Source organism: Zootoca vivipara, chromosome 8 (genome assembly GCF_963506605.1).
Source record: "Zootoca vivipara chromosome 8, rZooViv1.1, whole genome shotgun sequence".
NCBI lineage: Eukaryota > Metazoa > Chordata > Lepidosauria > Squamata > Lacertidae > Zootoca > Zootoca vivipara.
In genome coordinates, this window is record NC_083283.1 from 25,917,783 (window position 1) to 25,939,228 (window position 21,446).

Consider the following 21,446-nt stretch of genomic DNA (forward strand, 5'->3'; position numbering starts at 1 on the left):
GGGTGGGTGCTGGGAGCTTAGGAAAGTCGCAGGCAGTTGCCCGGTCCCTGCAAATAAGAAGTTGAACCAGGGGCAGCGAGGGGAGGGGAGATGAGGGCGACTAATCGTGATTTTGGCTGCTTCCGCTTCTCTTTATAAAAAGGTGCAATAGGAACTGGACAAGAAGAAATAGCATTGTTTGTAGGTGGATAACAACAAAACACAAATGCAGGAGTGTAGAAATTATTTCTCTACGGGATGGAGCCAGGAAGGGGAGGCTGGGACATAGGAACATTGGCAGGTGCCTACTGAGTCGGACCATTTCATCCATCTAGCTCAGTACTGTCTACACTGACTGGCAGGGTCTTCCCCTGGTTTCAGACACGTTTTTCTCCCAGACCTGCCTGGAGATGCAGAGGATTGAACCTTCTGCGCGTGCTAATGCAAAACTACAGGAATAGTTCCACGTACATCATTATTTCTCCTAACTCCATGTTTTTCAAAAGTTTATTTTGCATTTCTTTTACAGCAAAACTAAATAAATCTTTAGTCCCAGGAACTCAAGCACAGAGTTTTTTTTAAAAAAAAATTATTAATCTGTCTGAATCATCAGGGCATTTTTTTCAATTAAAAGTTTTTAACTCTGATAAAATGGTGCATCCCTAAAAACAGTGCATGTATTCCGTTTTACAAATGTATAGAGTCTCCCTCCAAAAGCACCCTCAGCAACTTTTACTGTGATTTATAGAGAGCAGTGAGCAAACTTTCAGAGCCCCTCCCCTGCTGCAATTAACATTGCGGGGTGTGTGGTTCTGGGGGGAGCTCTTCCCTTGCCAGCCTCTATTTGCTGTTGCTGCAGTAGCCATGGTTACTGGTGGGGTAGAAGACCCTTTCTGGCTGCACAATCAACAATAGGCACTTTGCAATAGAATGCTGCTACTGGGAGTGAAAGTATAAATCAATTCTTACTCTGCTTTTCTATAAAAAATTATTTCCAAAGTACTCCTGACCAAACATAACACAGAACTTATGAAAGACCAAAAGAATGGTGCAGAAATAATACAGGCCAAGGCAGTTGCAAGGGAACAAATGCAAAGCGGTGGGGTGTGGGAGGCTGATTTGCCACAAACTTCCAGATCTTTGCCTGATTTATCTTAAACAGGAGAAACATTAGGCCAGGCTTCCTCAACCTCGGCATTCCAGATGTTTTGAGACTACAATTCCCATCATCCCTGGGCACTGGTGCTGCTAGCTAGGAATCATGGGAGTTGTAGGCCAAAAACACCTGGAGGGCCGAGGTTGAGGAAGCCTGATTTAATGGAAGACAACAGCAGATACATGTTTCTTTACAGTAAATTCCAACTTCTCATTTGCAAGTATTTTAAACAGCTATATTTACCGTAATTCCAACTACTATTGTGACAGCCCTGAAGACAAAAGAAAAACGTTCTCTGAACGGTACATATCTGTTCTGCATAGAAGTTTAATTATTTGCAGGGATGTTTTATAACTGGCAGCTGCATCTGAAGCACTCCCTGTAAGCAGCAGTTTTAATTGAAGCTGCTACTTCAAATATTTGGGCTTTTACGGTATATCTTACAAGTGTAGGGCTGATTTAGGCATGTGATGGCTTTCTGTCTGACATTGCTCATATGAAGGTACTGCCTGTGTGAATTAGTATCTCTATATGGCAAGCATATGGTTCTTCCTATTCTTGAAATATGGCAGCATTTGACCTGCTGCTGCTCTGCAAATCAGGACAGTCATATGCATGTTTTAAATAAAACATGGAGGGTCACTTCACAACCAAGTTTGGAAAGAATGCCATGCGCTCCAGAGGCGATTGTGTAGGGGCTCTGTTTTAATCAGAAACCAGGATCAGCAGCAAAATTCATTCTTATTCCATATTGCCTTTACTGCGACTGCAGAAAGTAGTTGCCATCCTATTAAAGAACAAACCAAACTTGTTCTTCAATAAGTCTATGTAAAAGGGAAGGGGTATAGCTTGATGGTAGAACACATGGTTTGACTGGGAAAAGGTGCAAGATTCAGTCCCTAGGTAGGGCTGGAAGAGTCCTGTCTGAAACCTGGAAGGCCACTGCCAGTCAGTGTAGACAAATGAACTAGGTAGACTAATGGCCTGACTCAATATTATAGGGCTGTTTCTTATAACCAGGAATGTGTCTCTAAGGCAGTTACATTTGGATGTGCAACCCCATTTAAGCTAGGCAGGGAGGTTCTCTGAAGATTTCAGCAAGAGGTTTTTTTAAAAGTCACAACAATGGATAAAAGCAGGCATCCCCAAACTTCGGCCCTCCAAATGTTTTGGACTACAATTCCCATCTTCCCCAACCACTGGTCCTGTTAGCTAGGGATCATGGGAGTTGTAGGCCAAGACATCTGGAGGGCCACAGTTTGGGGATGCCTGGTTAAAAGATATTTGACCTAAAGAAGCATCATGCAACCATCTCCTAGTATCACCAAGTTTTTTAGCAATTGCACATTGTTAAATATTACCATCATGTTTTAGTTGCAATTATTGAATGACTGCTATTTATAATAGTTGAAGTATAGCCATGGTACATAAACCATTGTTTTTGCTACTAAAGGAGAGGATTGAATGCAAGTGGGGGAAAATCTGTAATACACAATTTATTAGTTACATTACAAACACCTTGGGGAATATTTTGTTTAAAACATGATTTAAATTAGAATTAACCGTTCATACAACAAATCTGATATATATCCCCAAACCCTCACGGTCTTGTAAAAAAAACTCGAGCAGAATTTAAAAACCTATCCAGAGATAAGCAGCGTAAAGTGCAAAGATGCACTCATCATATCTTCTGACGAATCCTGTACTAGCTTTCATTTTCTGTAGGTGTGTCCATTAGAGGTTTTACAGAATTATAATGTTCTCCTAATCCATACGCATGTCTCATATACCTAGAAGCAAAAACAACAGGTGTTATAGCAATTACAAAGATGTCTTCCAAACGAATAGAACGCATGCACACAGATGCATCCAATGGTTTTATTTCCAGTGGTGTTGCTCAGCTGATGGTAAGCCTTCCAATAGTAGAACAGAGAAGAAAACCATTTTCAGCTGTCGTCTCTCCCTCCCTGCTCCCCGCTCTGAAATCTGCTCCAGACCCTTCCCCCTGATGCTACTATGACTGCTTACCCATAATATGTCACACTGAATTCAATGGTCTTACTCCAAGGGACCCTTAAATACATAATTCAACCCATGTTTTCAGTCACTTGTATACTTCTTCAAACCCAGAACTCCTTTGAGCCCCAGTGTTTAAAGTATCTACTTACACAAGTATTAGTGGTTTTCTCCTGTATTCCTCACCGACAACTATAGGTGGCGAATCCATTTGTACAACTTCAATCGGCGTTTGCAAGATGTGCGATAGAGCCCTTAGCTGCAAGGCACAATTACATTTTTTAAAAAAATGTATGAGATTTGTAGTTATCTTTGCAGCACACAGCATTAAGCGGTTTACAACAAAATTTAAGCATTTTTTAAAAGTAAGTGTTCTAATCAGTTCTTTGAACAACATAATTATGCTCCAAAACCTGTATTGTTTTAGACATTTATTAAAAAGTCATCACTGCAAATATGATTTTCCCTTTTTTATTAATAAAATTAGGTTACAAATTCATATTGACATGACAGCAGTCTCAGTATGTTAGACAATCAGCATAGCATGTGGTATGTATGGGCCCAGATGATGCCAGTAAACCTTTTTCAAACTAGAACTGTTCTTCTACCATATAAACCAGGCATCCCCAAACTGCGGCCCTCCAGATGTTTTGGCCTACAACTCCCATGATCCCTAGCTATCAGGACCAGCTATCAGGGTTGATGGGAATTGTAGTCCAAAACATCTGGAGGGCCGAAGTTTGGGGGTGCCTGATATAAACAGAACAGAAATGCTCTTGATTATCTCTGCAGTAAGAATTGCCTAAACCTGAAGCAATTTCTTTATTGTGAGAAAATCTGTTACTGGACTCCCATCTTTCCTGACCGCTGGCCATGCTGGCTAGGACTGACCGGAGTGGAAAGAAACGATGGAAGGGTCACAGGTTTCCCAGCCTCTCTTGAAGATTTGGGAATATTCTAAAGACTTAAAATGAACAAACATTGGCATTTCAGATATTAGGAAAGAGCAGGGCACGATACTTACTTCCAACTGGCCACCCCAGGCAGCTGTGTTTGCTATATCATGGCAGTATTTTTCAAATTCCTCTGGAAGGGGAAAGTGCACCATTTTTAATTTGAATGTTGGAAAACAGAGCAAGCCCAAAAAGGAAAGCTTACATTGGCAATTAAAGTATGCAGAAGAACAGAACTTTGCATAGTAATACACAAGGCAAAGAGGAAATGGGCTGAAGGCAAAGATGTAGCCGTTGGATAAAAGAAAAGAGACGAGCAACAGATCAAGCAGTGTTCTGTGAAATGACAAAGTCAATAAATATTATAAAAGGTATGGTCAGATTTGCCATTAACATGTTTACTGTAATAGTTTGTGCTTCTCCTAGATTGCACAGAGGTTCTGCTTTGGGATGTTTCCCTTGGTTACAGAGAGACAGTTTAGTGGGGGAAAGCTTTAACAAACAAAGCTTTAATCTAATGCAGAGTTTTAAGCATGCTTAAGTCGACTGGTTTCAGTGGGCTTAATCAAGCTTAACCCTGTATTGGATTTAGGCCACAGTCATTAACATATTCTTAAAGTCTCAGCCCCTCTGATGTGCTTAGAGCCACAAGTCAGGTGTGGGACCCTTTGGCCCTCCAGATGTTGCTGAACTTCAACCCCCATCATCCCTGGCCATTGGTGATGCTTGTTGGGGCTGTTGGGAGCTGTAGTTCAGCAATATCTGGAGGGCGAAAAGTTCCCCACTCCTGCCATAGGTAATAATAAGTAATGCCTTTACATCTTATTGCAATTGGTCTATTCCACACACACACACATTTGCTGTCCAGTACATATTTACCTAAAGGAAACATGAAATAAACACAGAAAGACTAACTTCTGAGCAGCATAAGTAAGATTGGGTTGCAGCTGTTGGGGTCCTTACAGTTTAATTAACACATCTGTGCCACTGATACCTGGTAAACAGACTTGGTACCAATTTTCTCTGTAACACTACTCACAACAGAAATATGCACAGTGGCAGAAGCAGTTTACTTACCATGACTGTACAGATCTCCTGTATTTGGGTTAGTTAGAAATGGTAGGAAGTCATCCACATGACTTTTCATGTACTCTGCCGTTTGACTTCTAAGCGTTGCAACAGTCCAGGAGTTTTGTTGCTCCTTGAGTTGATCTTCAATAGCTCTGTACATGCAGTGGCCATCAGATGGGATTTGCTTAATTTCTAATTGCCTCGTGGCTAAACTATGTGCAAGTTTTTGACTTTCAAGATGCCTAGCTCCTGTTAAATTTTCTATCTCTGCTTCTGCGATTCTTTCTTCTCTTTCTTTTTCCATGGCTGCTTTTTTATCCTGTGGTTTGAAAACAGAAAAATGCGCTGCGACATCACATTTGTCCATATAATGAACTAATATTAAGGTAAAGGTAAAGGGACCCCTGACCATTAGGTCTAGTCGTGACTGACTCTGGGGTTGAGCGCTCATCTCGCATTATTGGCCGAGGGAGTAGTACAGCTTCCAGGTCAAAGCCACTTCTGGCGAACCAGAGCAGCACACGGAAACACCGTTTACCTTCCCGCTGTAGCGGTTCCTATTTATCTATATATGCTTATTAAAATGGGTCTCAGTGGCTCGTGATTCACAGCTCAGTTCTACTAACAGAATGGTGCAAAAAGCAAAGCAATAAAGTTGCACAAGTTAAGGGGAGTACTGAAACTTATTCAGAAATTTCAGTTACACCATTTGCCTTTCAGAAAGGTCACCATGAGCAGCTCTTGGAATCCAGTTCCAAAGATGGGGTCAGTTAGCTGTAGCCAATTGTGGGTATACATGAAAGAGGCTTGAAGGACCTGAAGAGCCTTAACAGGATAATATGCAATGAGATGAAGGGGTCTCTAACCCCTCTCTACCTGATCTGCGCTGGCGACTGCTTCTGTCTGGGCCACGGGGCTGAAACCAGGTCCCAGAGACCCCTGGGGACACCAGATCTCTCACGGAAGCAGCTGGGTCTTGCACCTGGGTCTGCATGTTGCTCACTGACTAATCGAGACAATATTCACATTGGTAAGCACCTTACCCGCCTCTTCTGTGCTTTTGTTATTCTAGGAGGCTGAATCTGTTCCATGTCCTCAAGCTCCAGTCTTGCAATATTTATAACTGCAGCATCTTCCTAAATGACAAATGAGAATTATGTAAAATGTGCAGCGACTAGTTTCTTGAACTTCCCACCCTCTAATTTTCAGGGTAACTACCGTTAACAAGACTACTATTCTCATTGTGAGCTTCGGTAGTCTTGTTAAGCCTTTACACATGAACCTTTGAAAGAGTCCGTCCCCTGAGGAAACCATTCCTGTGAAACGGGGAAGAAGCTGGCCGCCCGTCGGATGAGGTAAGATCGTATGGGAAGAGATAAGAACGCATGATCATAATAGCACTTTATTATCGGACTTGATTGTTGCACTTTATACTGGACTTTCAAGACTTCGAGCATGAGATTTTGTATACATTTTTGAATCTCCTTGTATATGTGAAGGTTGTTTATACATTTAATATTTGCACCTCACAGTTGTTTACCTTTTCATTGTTTCGCAAACATCACCGTGTTGTCTGTTTGTTGCTGCTACCCTTGGTAAGCTCAAGCATATGATTGTGATTCACAGAAGTAACCCAACTCATCTACTTTTATACAGTGCAGCTTCCAAGAATCTCATGTTTTTAGTGATCATTCGCTCACTGTGCATTTAAGGAGAAATAAGATTTATCATGGCCAAAATAAAAAACAAAAATGGTGTCACAGCATTGAAACCCAATTCCTTAGCAAGTTAGAAATAAGCAACGTTCAGACGCAGTTTCAGTGGATATTATACCAACAGAGCTTTGAAAATGGAGTGCCCCTCAATACGTACTTTATTCTGTTCAGTTAGTGTCTCCTCTAGCTTCTTTAGCTCCCCCTTGTGTTTCTGTTCCAGCTCGGCCTCCAGTTTGGCAACCTCATCAGACAGCTGTTTTCTTCTCTTTTTGTCATTCTTTGGAACGGCATTTTTCATTCCTTGGATTTTGGCTGCAGAAGCACAAATCAGTGAGACAACTGGTGAGTGCCTAGCAATTATGCATGTCACTGTTCATAATTGGAAAGCTGGCCATCATTAATTTTAACATTACTACACTGCAGGTGTGACATAATAGGCCGTATCCAAAGCACTCGTTCCATGTGTGCAGCAGAACTCCCTCTTATCTCCCTGTGTGTGCCTGACACCCTCCCAAATCTGCTCCAGAGAGCTGGGAGAACCCGCAGAACAAATTTAATGGCGCACAAGAGAAGTTCTGCTGCACAGCTAGAAGTCCTTGCACTTGAACAGAAAAAGATGCACTTAACATCTTTCAATGTATATGCCTGCCTAATGTGAACGCAATGTAAACCCATATTGCAGAAAGTAGTATCTGTTTCGGGGGGGGGGGGGAACCTGCCTCAGTCACATTACTATTAAGTACAATTTTTATTGTGCATGAACCTTAAACATAATAGGGAACAAAACCACTGTCTTTCGAACACATTCAAAAGGTGAAACCATTCTGGAATGCTGGAATGGAATCCAACGAGCTGTTCGGAACTATGCAAAGACAGTCCGATTTTTTTTTTAAAAAAAACAAACTAAATAAAATCTGGCCTTGCTTAATATTATTTATTAGTTGCTTTTTTACAAAAAAAAATTTTCTCAAAGTTCACAAATGCACATGTTGAGTTCTATGCTCTGAAACATGTACAACTGAAACATGTACCTTGGTTGGTTGACAAACGCCTTGCAACTCGAACGTTTTGGCCCCCGATCACCGCAAACCCGAAAGTGTTCCAGTTTGTGAATGTTCTTTGGAACCCAAACGTCCGACACGGCTTCCAATTGAGTGCAGGAAACTCCTGCAGCTAACTGGAAAGCCGTGCCATGGTTTTCAAACGTTTTCAGAAGTCGAACGGACTTCTGGAACGGATTCCGTTCCTCAAGCAAGGTATGACTGTGTGTGTGTGTGTGTGTGTGTGTGTGTGTGTGTGTGTGTTTAATCTGGATGATGTGCTCAGACTACCCAGTGAAGTAAAACAGTGATGGGGAATCTGTCGCCCTCCAGGTGTGTCTGGACTACAGTACTGGTCATGCTGGCTGGCTGGGGCTGATGGAAAGGTGCAGTTCACCTCCACCTTGATGGCCACAGTTTCTCTATCCCTGTAGCAAAGAATGTTCAAGATTACTACTAGCCCTAGCAAACATAACAAAACCTACAATGCACAATGCTCCTTCCGGTACCACAAAGCTAAGTAAGAGAGCTGTGACAATGCAGGATGAGATAAGAAGCCACAGCCTGGACTCCTTCCAGCCTGGTTTTAGGCTTCTCACATTAACCTCAGCAACACCAGCACTGCTGCAGCTCCCCCACCTTTGAGGTCCGCTGCAGAAAGTGCTCTGAACACATCTGTGGAATTGCTAATGCGTCATGAATGCTAATCGAGGCTCCACAGCAAAAAACTGTTTGTGGGCTTTGGAAACTGGCACCCCATCTTGTGGATTGTGGTGCAATGTCAACAGGCAGCATGTGATCCAGTAATAGGGTCAGCGTCAGCCTGTCTCCTGTGCTGCAAGCTGGACTTGCTCCAGATTCCATACCCACTGCCATGCCAAGATTTGCAATATGATTTTGCAAATATCACATCTTCAGTAGCAGCTGAATTTGTCCCACTCCCCAATAACAAATCCAGCTTTCCATACACACTGCCCAGGCTTGCGCTCCATAGAGGTCACTTCGGTGCTGGTAACACAGCGGTTTGGCTTCACCCCTGGAGGCGCACTCCATTGTCTCTCGAGACAGACGGATGGCAACAATCTCTTGTCCCCTGGTCATACAGGCTGGGAGTTGGAGTCCAATAAAAACAGGGCGACACCAGGTTCAGAAATCACATAGCTATAGAACACTTACCCCAGGTGTGAGGACTCCCACTGAACCGAACTGGACTTATTTCTTAGGAGACACGAATAGGATTGTGCTGCAAGAGGCTTGTGCCTCCTTAAAAGATGGAACATACTTCTCTTCTAGCACATTAAAGTTCATGAACAAGAGCCCACTTCATCCTATGAAGCAGAATCTAACCTACAAAAGCCCACGTGCTATAACACATCTCATGTCTTTTTTCCGTTTTATATTTAAGGTGTCATACTTGCAGGGCCCCATTATCAGAAAGCCAGCATCACTGGGCACCTGCAGAGGCCCACATCCTTGCAGGGGGTCAGCTAGCAACCCTACTTGGCCCTCAGCAACTCCTGACTGGCGGCGCTCACCACATGAGCAGTGGCAAGAGTGAGGAGGTGGGGCAAGATCTAGCCCTTGCTTCTGCCTTTCCTTCTAGGTGAGCCATCAGCTCCAAGGAAGGCATCTTACCCAAAGCTTCCCCCCTCCCAGGGTCAAAACCAGCCTTGTGCATTTGTTCTAGGAGTGAACCAGAGAACCCATGTTATATGGGGCAGCTGCATACATTTACTTTGCCAGATACACTGACCCTGTTAGGTCATGAAGGTGCCACGAGCCTGGCTCCTACTTCTATTCATTCATTTCATAAAATTTATATACTGTACTGCTTGATTGTAATGTTTAAAAACCCACAAAGCGGTTTACAAGGAGACAAATCAATGAAATTGCAATGTGCAAAACTTAAAGCAGAAAGCAGATTAAGGTTCATGCAACTTCCAGGTGGGCTTGTCCCAACAAAAATAACAGAATCATAGAGTTGGATGCACCCCAGGGATGATCTAGTCCCCACACACCCCACAAGGGGACAATTTTATTTTTAAGGGGGTCAATTTTAGAATGAGTTATTAACAGTGAATGGCCTTTTAGGCTTCCTCCACGTGAAGAGGAGTTCACTTTTTGAATAATAAGAGTTACAGGTAGGTAACCGTGTTGGTCTGACGCAGTCAAAACAAAATACTGTAGAAAAATCCTTCCAGTAGCACCTTAGAGACCAACTAAGTTTGTCATAGGTATGAGTTTTCGTATCTGAAGAAGTGTGCATGCATACAAAAGCTCACACCTATAACAAACTTAGTTGGTCTCTAAGGTGCTACTGGAAGGATTTTTTTAAAAAATAATAAGAATTATATGTCACGGGGGGGGGCGTCATCAGGATTTTAGAGATGCTTCAGTGGGGCATAGTCAAAAAAGGTTGGGAACCACTGATCTAGTCCAGGCACCCCCAAACTCGGCCCTCCAGATGTTTTGGGACTACAATTCCCATCATCCCTGACCACTGGTCCTGTTAGCTATGGATCATGGGAGTTGTAATCCCAAAATAGCTGGAGGGCGGAGCTTGAGGAAGCCTGATCTAGTCTAACCTCCTGCAATGCAGGCATCTCAACTGCATCGTGCATTACAGATGGCCATCCAACCTCTGCTTAGAAACCTCCAAGGAATTTTTCAGCAGGCGCCGAAAAGAGTACTGAGAAGGCGCCTGCCCGGTATCAATAGGCGGGGAGTTCCAAAGTGTAGGCGCTGCATATCCAGCCCGTTGAGTGAAATCCGCCCACCCACAAACCCTCGTTTCCTGGCTCCCTAGCAACCCGGCTCCCCCCCAGCCTTTCATTGGGGTCCCTCCCTCCCTCCCTCCCTCCCTCCCTCCCTCAGCAGCACCAGCGCCTGCCTGCCTTCCCTGCTCTTCCCTCGGTCTCTCTGCCCCAGCCGGCTCCCTCCCCTCGTGCCGCCCTCACCTTGTAGCTCGCGCTTCTCCTTGCGCTGCTGCCGAGCAAGCAGCTCCAGGGCGCCGCCCCCCGCCGCCTCCGTCGCTCCTTCCGCAGCGGCCGGCTCTTCTCCTTCCCCGGGCCCGTCCATGGCGGCCCGCCTTGACTCCTTCGCCAGGGCGGCTCTCGGCCACGGCTGGCCCCGCCCCGCTTGCCACGAGGCCCCGCCCCCCAGGCGTTGGGAAAGGAGAGGAAGGGACTCGGCGCACGCGCCCCCGGCTCCATCGCCGCGAGGCCGGCGAGTGACCATAGACTCCTGGCGATGGAGGACTGCGCAGCCGCGTGACTGTGGAGCTAGGAAAAGTGAAGAGCGATCGCTGCGCTGACTTTCTCAGGACTTCCGCCTACAGCTGTGACTGGGTCGCGGCGGCGGCAGCAGCAGCAGAAACAAATTTGCTAATTTGTTTATCTTAGTGAGAATTTACTTCCCATCAGGTGTCAGGGGAATAAAAAAATTACACAATATTTAGGAAACATCTAAAGTTCGGGGAAGTTTTTAGGGTCTGATATTTTATTATTTTTTATATTTTGCTGGAGTGGCTGGGCAAATCCAGTCAGCTGAGCGGGGTTAAAAACAATATTATTATTATTATTATTATTATTATTAATCGGAGTTTCCCCTCATATGGTTGGAAGGACTGCTCCCAATCACGACCTCAAAAGCTCAAGACTTCTCTGCAATTTTCTATGGGCGCCAGCCACTTCCGCCTTGTGGGAGATAGGGAGATAAAGGCGTCGTCCAAAGTCAACTCAGAAGCTAAAACTATACAGTATCTACACTTTTCCTATCTCTATGGTGAGGGAGGGAGAAACATGGGAAAGAACCGAGGGAGCGAATGCATTCCATTGAGGAAGCTCGCCACCCAGTGGCCCTTTGCAATATCGCACCTCCAATTGGCTTGGCCTTCGCTGATGGTTCTTTTCAATTTCGGCCTTGTCTCTGCATTCTTCTGATACAGCACCCTTAAACAGGGCCGATGCTAGGGTTCTTTGCGCCCTAGGCGAGATCACCTTCTGGCGCCCCGCCCCCCCCCAAAAATTTAATAATAAATAAATAAAAATAGAAAAAATAGGGGGGAAAGTAGAAAAGTAGCAAAAATTAAAATAAAAAAATAAAAGAACAACTGAGAGGCGCAACGAGGTGGCCCCAGGCTCGTGCTCCCCGTGCACCTCCAGAGCTTTGAGAGGGGAGCGCGAGCCTGGGGCCGCCTCCACTGTAGCTGTCAGCTGTTGAGCGGCTTCAGGCTGCTCTCCAGAGGCACGTGCGCGCCTCAGGATAGTGGCCTGAAGCCGCTCAACAGGTGACAGGCACAGTGAAGGCGGCCCCAGGCAGCACCGGGGAGCAGTGGGCGGCAGGCAGGCTGACCAGCGCCCCCTCCATTTTGGCGCCCTAGGCAGCTGCCTAGTTTGCCGGCCCTGCCCTTAAAGGTGTGGTCCTTGCGGTAGGGCAAGGATGGGGCACTTGTGGCCTTCCAGAGGTTGCTGGCTGGGGCTGATGCGAGCTGGAGTCCAATAACATCTGGAAGGGCCATACATCCCTGTGGTGGACTCTGAAACTCTGGCCTGCCCCCCCAAAAAGTTTTAGCAATGGGAAATGAGCTGTCAAGGCAGAGTTTCAAAAATGCAGCTTCTCACATCCCTCGGCAGACAGGGCAAGTTGGAGAAATAAAAGCAGAACATGTTAGGGTAAATATTATCAGATTGCAAATATGTGTAGAATTTATGCCTGAGCGTAAATTATTATATTATTATTAAAGTAATTATTATTATTATATTATTATTATTAGGAAATATAGTACTAGCATGGTAGAGCACTGGGGCCAAAGTCCATGTGACCTCCTGGCCATTGGAGCTTTTGGGCTGAGGTTGGCTGAATGGTGCAGAGAACTGATTGGGTGGAGAATGGGAGATTGGCAGAAATGTCTCCCTGAGCTGCTGTAAATTCAAATGGCTTATGGAAGGATGTGTGTGGCACAGCAAAGAGCGTGGCTTGGAAATTTTGGGGGAAACGTAAAAAAAAAGTTGGTTAGGATTTCACCTGGTAGTGCTAAGCCCTGTTTGCCCTAATGGTCCAGCATCCACTGACATAAATCAGGGACTAGGAGAAATTAAGAGTTTACAAACTAAAACAAATTAAAACACTGTAACAATGGCAATTGTTTGTAGTCACATTTCAAATCAAATGTATCCTCTCAGTTAACAATGTATACTAAGAACTCGGGGGGGGGGGAGTGTCATTCACAAGAAACCCTAACTCCGTGCATTCTGTCCATAACTATAATTCCACCACTCCCCTGACATGAAGTTTGAGGAACATTGAGGCTTTGTAGCTTGTTGCTTGCAATGGACCAGATTTCGCTGACCCGAATATGGCATGAGGGGATCCACAAATAGCAAGAAACAAATGAACTTAGTATATCATATAGGGAACAGCAATAAATTTGAGCATGATGAGGGGATAAATAGATCAACTTTTGTGTTTGAAGACACCTGTTTTTTGTGGGAGGTGCTTAGGAGTAGCTGTGATACACTGGCATGTGGAAAGCTAAGGCAGTAGAAAAAAATTAGGTTACGAATTTTATTTGTAAATTTGTAAGTTTTATAATTTGTGAGATTATGTGTATTGATTAGAAATTTAATGAAGTTTTTTTGGAGGGGAAAGAAAAAAAAGGTTATGCTAAGAGTTTTTCACACTTCACATTTCTAATGAGAACACTCTTAAACCTTGGGATTGAGACTTCTTGCCTTGTTCTAAAAATAAAATGAATAAAAATAGCAGAAGGATTATAAAAGAAACGACAGAGGCGCTGTATGGAATAGATAATGGGAGTGAAACAGCATTTCAAGAGCTCAAGTTTCAAGATAAGAATTGGAGAAGGCTCCCTGGCGTGCTATGGTCCATGGGGTCACGAAGAGTCGGACACGACTAAACGACTAAACAACAACAACCCTTTTTGTGTAAGGGAAGACATTGTCACCATAATAACAGCTGTCACTTTCATATGCCATAGTAAAAGGCATTGTGTTCCAGCAGCATGTCGACTTTGTAACGCCATAATCTTCCATATAATGCAAAGCTTTTTACATTGTTAAATATTGCATTAATTTGGAAGAAACGCTCAGGCATAAATTCTACACATCTTTGCAATCTGCTGATAGGTCAAATGCTCTGTTGTTGCTGCTACTGATGTAAACAGGAGGACAGCAAAAATGCTGAAGTGTATTGCAATGAGGAACAGAACCAAGTGTTGGGCACCAGGGGTCTTGAACCAGGGGGCTCAGGGAGAGGGACCCAGGCACTGTACTTCCTGCACCAGCAGGGCAGCTTTCAGTGGGAGCGAGCTTGCAGCCTGATCTGTGCTGTTTCATAGCTGGAGATAGCGTTACAGCTTGCGGGACCAGACGCCGGGCTCAACCCATATAAATAAGAGACCAATAAGACTGGTTTGGGATCAAAATAGGCCACAACTTTATTTAATACAGATGGGCATGGGGTAATCTAAATATTTCTGATGCGTGGTCAATCCAGGCGGGGGTTCCTAAGACTTACATCCAATAGGGTGACCTCCGCAAGGACAGCTGCTTGGGGGAGTGCTTTTGCCCCCCCCCCCCGGGAAGGCGGACATGGCCACTCCCCCCTGGATCCCTTTAACGGGATACCCCAGCGTTTGGAGGGGCAGGCAAAGGCTACAACCTCCCCTCCATCCAAAACAAATGATTGCCCCAATGCCCAACCAATCGTGACAATTGCTATGAGGTAGGCAAAACCACCGGGTCAATGCTGGCTAGGGAAGGAACAGGTAGTGCCCCAGGTGCAGGCTGCTTGGCAAGGGGCGGATCCGAGGGAAGCCCACCTTCAGCTCTGTCAGCTCCGCCCCCTGTCACAGCGCCAGTCCCAGCCTGCATCCCCATTTCCCAAAGCAGGGTGCAGGCTAGGAGCCGGTTTCTGTTAGGCAGGGGAGGGGGAGGCCTCTCCGCCTCCCCCGCCTATCAGGAAGGGCACAGCAGTTCCAGTTCCCACGTCGGGGCCCCCAGTGAAGCCGCTGCAGCAAGAGGCATGAGCGGACTTGTCAACCAACCAAGCTGACCCAGTTGACCAGAGGAAGCAATAGGGGCTGGGCTGGCTCTATTGAATTGTTGCTCCAAGCTTGGTTTCTTAACATCAGCAACTTGTCTGCAAGGGCAGGTGCTAAACAGATGCCAACCTATTCTAGGTCATGCCCACTAGTTGATCATGTTGAACGCTTTGCAACCTTTGGATTCCTGTCTGCCTGTTGTGGACCCTGCTGTTTGCTGGGTCTGAGACGCCATCAGCTTGATTATGGGCTTCCAGATTACTTTTTAAAATTACCTGTTGGTGCAATGAGGTGAGGACGACATTTACAGCTTTGAGGTTCCCACCTGTTTCCATAGCATATTTAGATGCACTGGTGACTATTCCCCTCACAGAACTACAGTGCTCAGAGTAGTTGAACAATCAGTACCTCTTCCCAGGAAACTCTGGGAATTGTAGCTCCTTGGGTGGAATACTCAGCACCCCTAACAAAGGACAGTTCCCAGGATGCTTTGGGGGAAGCCATGGCTGTTTTAATAATAATAATAATAATAATAATAATAATAATAATAATAATAATAATAATAATAATAATTTATTTATACCCTGCCCTCCCCAGCCAAGGCCGGGCTCAGAGCGGCTAACACTGAATACAACTCAACAACAAGATGAAATACATTAAAATTAAAATTAAAAATTAAAGTGATATGATACTGTTTAAATGTATAGGGCAGATGGAGCCTCAGTTTTACTCAGAATAGATGCACTGAAATTAATAAACATGGCTAAGTTTGGTCTATTAATTTCAATAGGTCTACTCTGAGTACAACATAGCTGAATACCATCCAATTTTCTCAATATTTTCCCTGATAGGTTAGCCTGCTCCCTTCCCTTGTTCTCACAGAAAGGTCCAGCGGAGGCCTATAACATAACGACAACATTGTCTAGGTGAGAGGGGAGCAATTTCAGAACTCCCCCTGTTGTAGTTTCATTGAAGGGTATCTGTAGCCACAACGAGTCATTTATCATGGCGTGAATGTCTTCATAAGAAGACATAAGAAGACAGGGCCATCTGCAACATCCAGTCACTTTGTGACCAAAGTTTCCTGCACATCTGCATCTGAGTTCAAATCCAAGCAGAGAGGCAGACACATTCTCACCTCCACCCTGTGACCCTATGCTACCCTATGCTACATATAACCAACTTCACAGCCAGTTACATGGAAACACTGTGGTAAGTGGCATGGGACTGAATCCAGGACAGACAACAACATGCCTTCCAGATGTTCTTGAACTCCAGTTCCCATCAGCTCCCAGCCAGCCCGGTCAATGGCCGGGAATTATGGGATCTGTACTTCAACAACAAGTAGAGGGCACCATGTTGCCTACCCCAAATAGCCAACCCAGAGGCTGCCTTTGTCACAGCAGAACATGTCCTTGCTGATTCTCTCATTTGTACACTGCAACAACACGGAGGATTGAGAAGAAAGCAGAATTTAACATGGTTGCTTAGTAAAATTAACAGCTTTTGATTAGTTCCTTATCGAGCTCTAACATATGTGTTTGTGTAATGGCTCTGTGCATTCGTGTGCCTTAGTTGAGAACTTTCCAAATTTAACAGAGCAGGATTCCAAGTCACCTGAATGTTCTGCCTCATCCACAAGGCTAAGCTAGCAAACTGTCGTACGGCAAACATAATATTCTAAGTCCTTTGAAAATCCCTGACCGCAAACCAATAGGCTGGAGCAATCTAACCGACACCTTCTTCACAAATCTCGCCCCCACCTCCGCCTCTGTCTCTCTGCAAATATGTGTTTAGAAGGGAACACGCTAACAGGTGCATAAATTCTTATCATAAAGCATCCAGTTCACAGGATGTAGCATTGAATATTGGTGGCTGAAAATATACGCATACACGTTTTCCAGCCAGTTTTGATCTCTCAGATCTTGCAAGTCTGTTTTTCCTATATGTCTGAGGTTTTATTATTATTACTGCTGAGGGATTCTTTATCTGCCCACTTCCATATGCTCAAGACAGCACAGGAAGTACAACTCCTAAGATGTGACATTGTATGGCACAGCAGGACGTGCAGGGAGAATCCTTTTGTAAGTTTATATTTGAAGGTACACCCTCTGGCTCATTTTCCTGTGCCGTTTTTGGAGTCACAGTAGTCGTGATTAAAGCAACATTCATCACAAGGGGTAACTGCAGGCAGAGAACTGGTGGGTAGGGATGCAGGAGTATTTAGATTCGGTTTGCATTTAAAGATGAACCCACCTAAGCTGCGCTTTCTGAAACAATACGCAAACTGAAACACAGCTGTACATCAAAATTTGAACTATTTTGAATTGTGCCATGCAGCCATCCAGTCAAGTAATGCTTACAAAAATGCAAGCCCCCCGCCCCCCGGTTTTTACAGAATGGTGGTCCACGAGCCACAGTTTGGGAACCCCTGTACTAAACTATATGTTGGGCACATAGAATGTTATAGGACAACCGGTTCTGTAATGGGCAAACCCCCTTTAGGATTCCCCTTGAGTCATTACTAGCCATGCCAAGCCGCAGCACACAGAACGATCATGGCTTTGCCATTAGGCTACCTAGTGGCCTATCAGTGTTACTGTTCATCGACTGTTGGCTGCTCTTGCTGTGCCAGATGAGTGGGTTAGGCTAATGATGATTTTAATTCTATTTTTAATACTTTCATTTTGGTAAAGGCTGGACCTTTTAAATTCTAAATCATTGTCCAGATCCAGTTCCCATCCCTTGGGCTAAAGGGAACTTTCACTGCAGAAGTTGTTCAACCTATTTCTAGGTTAAAATCCAAATGTCATTAATGAGTCACTTTATGATTTATTTTGCAGGTGTCTATTCATTAGCGGATGATGATCCAGAGACCTGCTGTATTCCCTATTTAATAATAATAATAATTTATTATTTATACCCCACCCATCTGGCTGGGTTTCCCCAGCCACTCTGGGCGGCTTCCAACAGAAAAATAAAACACAGTAATCTATTAAACATTAAAAGCCTCCCTAAACAGGGCTGCCTTCAGATGTCTTCTAAAAGTCTGGTAGTTGTTTTTCTCTTTGACATCTGATGGGAGGGCATTCCACAGGGCGGGTGCCACCACCGAGAAGGCCCTCTGCCTGGTTCCCTGCAACTTGGCTTCTCGCAACGAGGGAACCGCCAGAAGGCTCTCAGCACTGGACCTCAGTGTCCGGGCAAAACTATGGAGGTGGAGACACTCCTTCAGGTATACTGACCGAGGCCATTTTATTTTATTTACATATAATACCATATCATATCATATATGATTTCTTATATTTATTATCTTGAAAATATAATACAGCCCACCCCAAAATACCATCCAAGAAAATGCATATGTATCAACAAACCAAATGGTATATAGAGAGGGGCTCTAACAAAAATAGCTCAACAGTCAAAGGCAAAGAAGAAGATGTGAATTTTCAATGTCTGAGGGACTGTGCCTGAAGCTCCTCTATAAGGGGAGAGTTCCATAGTTTTGGGGACCCATTAAGGGGGCTTGCATTTTGGAGGAAGATGGCACCACAAGACTTTCTGCAGGTTGCGACATCCTACAGGTAGCAATCATTATTCATTATGCACATAAGATACGCTTGGCCTTTCATTCTCTATTATCCATGAAAGAATGATTGGCTACAAACAATTACAGGCAGAACATTGCCTTGAGGTTTTAAATAAGAGCCCAATGCCATAACAGAAGGAAGAAAAACAGGTGTGAAATTTACGGACCGATGCTGCATTCCATTCTTTAATTTACAAGAAGGCTAATAATCCTTTAAAATCCCACGACTAGCAAAAATCCTAAATCTGCCAGTCATTTTAATCCTTTTCACAAGGAACAAGAATTTCCATCATGAGATAACTGACCCTTCACTGAAAATATGGCTGTCACCTTAATACTTATCTGTTAATTGCAACAAGGAAATCAGCTTCTGCAGCTTCTCTCCACTGATAGCCAGAATCCTCTAAACCCCTCTCCACTTTCTGTTGCTTCAAGTCCTGACTACAGCAGAACAAGGGGGACCTGCAACAAAACAATGCAGTGTCAAGTGCTGCAGTTCAGGATTCTAGCAACTTCATTCTGTTCTGAAATCGAGAGCTTTCTGCTTCCCTCTCAATTTCACCCTCACCCTGTCCTCTGCTTAAGTGCCTCATCCTTTTAACATTTCAAGCCAGCCTCTTCCCACCTGTGCCTTCAACAAGAGAGGCTCCTCTCTAATCTATTGCAAACTCCCTTGCCACAACTATAGTCTAGTCTTGCAGCAGTGTTTAGGGAAGTTTATGGATGCATGCCAGAGGCCGCATTAAGGAAATGTTTCATTAGGGATGTGATGCAAACTTATCAGGATTTCTTTACAATCATATTTAGGACCCTTCAGACATCCATTTGTTTGGAGGGGGCATTCATGATTATTTGTGTTTACAATGGTATTGGGAAAGTTATACATGATCCTGCTTTCAATACTGTTTGTTACCACAACAGTTTGGGGGCAGTGTTTTGTTTCCAATCCGTGTACTTCCTTTAACTTCCTTGTGGAATCCTGCACATTTTTGGACCACAAATGTTCTGGTTCATTTTTTGTCCTGCTTTTGTTGCACCACTGATGGATTTATCAGTGCATCAGACATGTTGCAGTATACCTCCCTGTCCCCCCCCCAAAAAAAAACCCCACCAGTCTATAGGGGCCCAAGACTATCCTAAATAATTTAAAAATAAACTCAGGTACTTTACTAGTACAACAACCATACACACACATATATAATATACACCTTTTTGCAAAACAATTTCCCTCAATACAATGTATTTTGTTACATTATTCTCACTAACATATGCATTTGTATGTTCACTTTACCCTATTGTTTGCATTGTTGTCCACATTACAGTACTAGGCTGGAAAACCACATTGCAAAATTCAGAGAAGCATGAATTTTGAAGGATGGCTGTATGTATATGTATATATATTCTAAATATATGTGTACTTATACAGTCATACCTCATGTTACGTCTGCTGCGGGTTACGTCTTTTCAGGTTGCGTCCTGCGCCGAACCCAGAAGTCCTGGAACGGGTTACTTCTGGGTTCGGCGCACGGCATGCGCAGAAGTGCTAAATCGCACTTTGTGCATGCACAGAAGCGCCGAATTGCGTCACACGCTTGCGCAGATTCGGCGATTCAGGATGCTGCCTTTTCATGTTGCGAACGGGCCTCCGGAATGGATCCTGTTCACAACCAGAGGTACCACTGTTTATAATATAAGCACGTGTAAATTTTGCAAGCTGCGCCATAGCTTGTCCTCTTTTTGGTGATGTATTTCTTCTCTTCTTGGCAGTGCTTAAGTGACCACCCCAGGCAAACCACAGGTCTGGATGAGGTCCTTAAGAAATCATTCAGACCCACTGCCCTGCATTACAATATAGAACACAATTAGGGCAGCCACCAAATTAAAAAGCAGTAAGAACAATTAAAGATAGATTTGTCAATTTAGCTTGAGAGCATCTTAAGCTTACTCAATTGTCCTAATATCCATAGATTTGTATGGGGCAAAAGCAACACTCTGGAAGCAAGAAACAGACTTCTCTTTGCTTCTGATGCAGGTGTGGTAGCACACCATCCGAAGACAGGGGTGGGGAATTGGTCACCCATCATGGGTTACTGACTCCAATTCCCATCAGCCTCAGCCAGCATGGCCAGTGATCAGGGATGGTGGGAGTTGTAGCAACTTCTGGAGAATCATACCTGGTCCCCCATACCTGCTTTTGGAGGAGATATTCCCTCCATTCCATCTGATCATTATGAGGACTTTGGTGTTGAACCAAGAACAAGCGTCAGATGATACTTCCCCCGCCCTCTCCCAACCTCTTTTTGTTTTCATGCAGTGCCTTTCAGAATAATGCAAGCCTGAGAGCAGGGTCTGTTTGACTAAACCCTAGTAAGCTGATTTAGGAGCTTTTGCTGGAGCTGAAGGGGAGGTGGGCTGAGAAGGCCCTAAATCAGGGGGGTGCTGGGCAGTGTGATGCCCCTCGGATACTGCGGACTCCCATTACCCCTCGGACCACATGGCAGCTGGGACTCAAAGATACTGTATGGGAAATCCGACACATCTGGTGGGCACCACTTTGGCTACGCCTGCTTTAAATTACTGTACATATACAGTACAGTACTGTATACATTATGGGAAACAGGAAAGGGAGGAATGTCTAATTTAAGATGGTGCTTGCTCACTGCAGGGTTCTTTTTCTTTATAATATGCTGCATATGCATTAAATTAATCTGTTGCCTGCCCGGTTGACGATCAGCGACACCCTTCCAATGCAAAGTTTCAAAATCGAGGAATCTGAAACGCTGCATTCCCCCAAAGGCATCCTATGCACTCCTACACGTATCAATGCAACTCTCTCTCTCTCTTCTCTCCTCCACCCACAGCAA

At 44.4% G+C, this 21,446-nt stretch overlaps 1 protein-coding gene across 2 annotated transcripts; it reads right to left on the reverse strand.

Annotated features, from left to right (window-relative positions):
- Window positions 1–2,613: 2,613 nt before the first annotated feature.
- Window positions 2,614–11,043, reverse strand: OTUD6B (OTU deubiquitinase 6B). Of its 2 annotated transcripts, none has more exons than XM_035125386.2 (7): window positions 10,888–11,043; window positions 7,048–7,202; window positions 6,219–6,311; window positions 5,182–5,494; window positions 4,176–4,237; window positions 3,304–3,410; window positions 2,614–2,925 (listed from the first exon to the last, which is right to left on the reverse strand). In XM_035125386.2, exons 1-7 carry the CDS (start codon window positions 11,006–11,008, stop codon window positions 2,841–2,843), a joined length of 936 nt encoding a protein of 311 aa, XP_034981277.1. In that variant the 5' UTR covers window positions 11,009–11,043; the 3' UTR covers window positions 2,614–2,840. The 2 variants fall into 2 exon arrangements, with proteins under 2 accessions (XP_034981277.1, XP_034981278.1); XM_035125387.2 differs by having other exon boundaries at window positions 3,304–3,405; window positions 4,172–4,237.
- Between the last annotated feature and the right edge of the window lie 10,403 nt (window positions 11,044–21,446).

Bases quoted from the DNA above. Each gene is read 5' to 3' on its own strand.
- OTUD6B (XM_035125386.2), bottom strand. From the start codon at position 11,008: ATGGACGGGCCCGGGGAAGGAGAAGAGCCGGCCGCTGCGGAAGGAGCG. The intron at 6,312-7,047 runs GTACGTATTGAG...TTTGTCATTTAG, and splicing joins CACTAACTGAACAGAATAAA to GAAGATGCTGCAGTTATAAA. The intron at 2,926-3,303 runs GTAAGTAGATAC...TTTTGCTTCTAG, and splicing joins AGAAAACCACTAATACTTGT to GTATATGAGACATGCGTATG.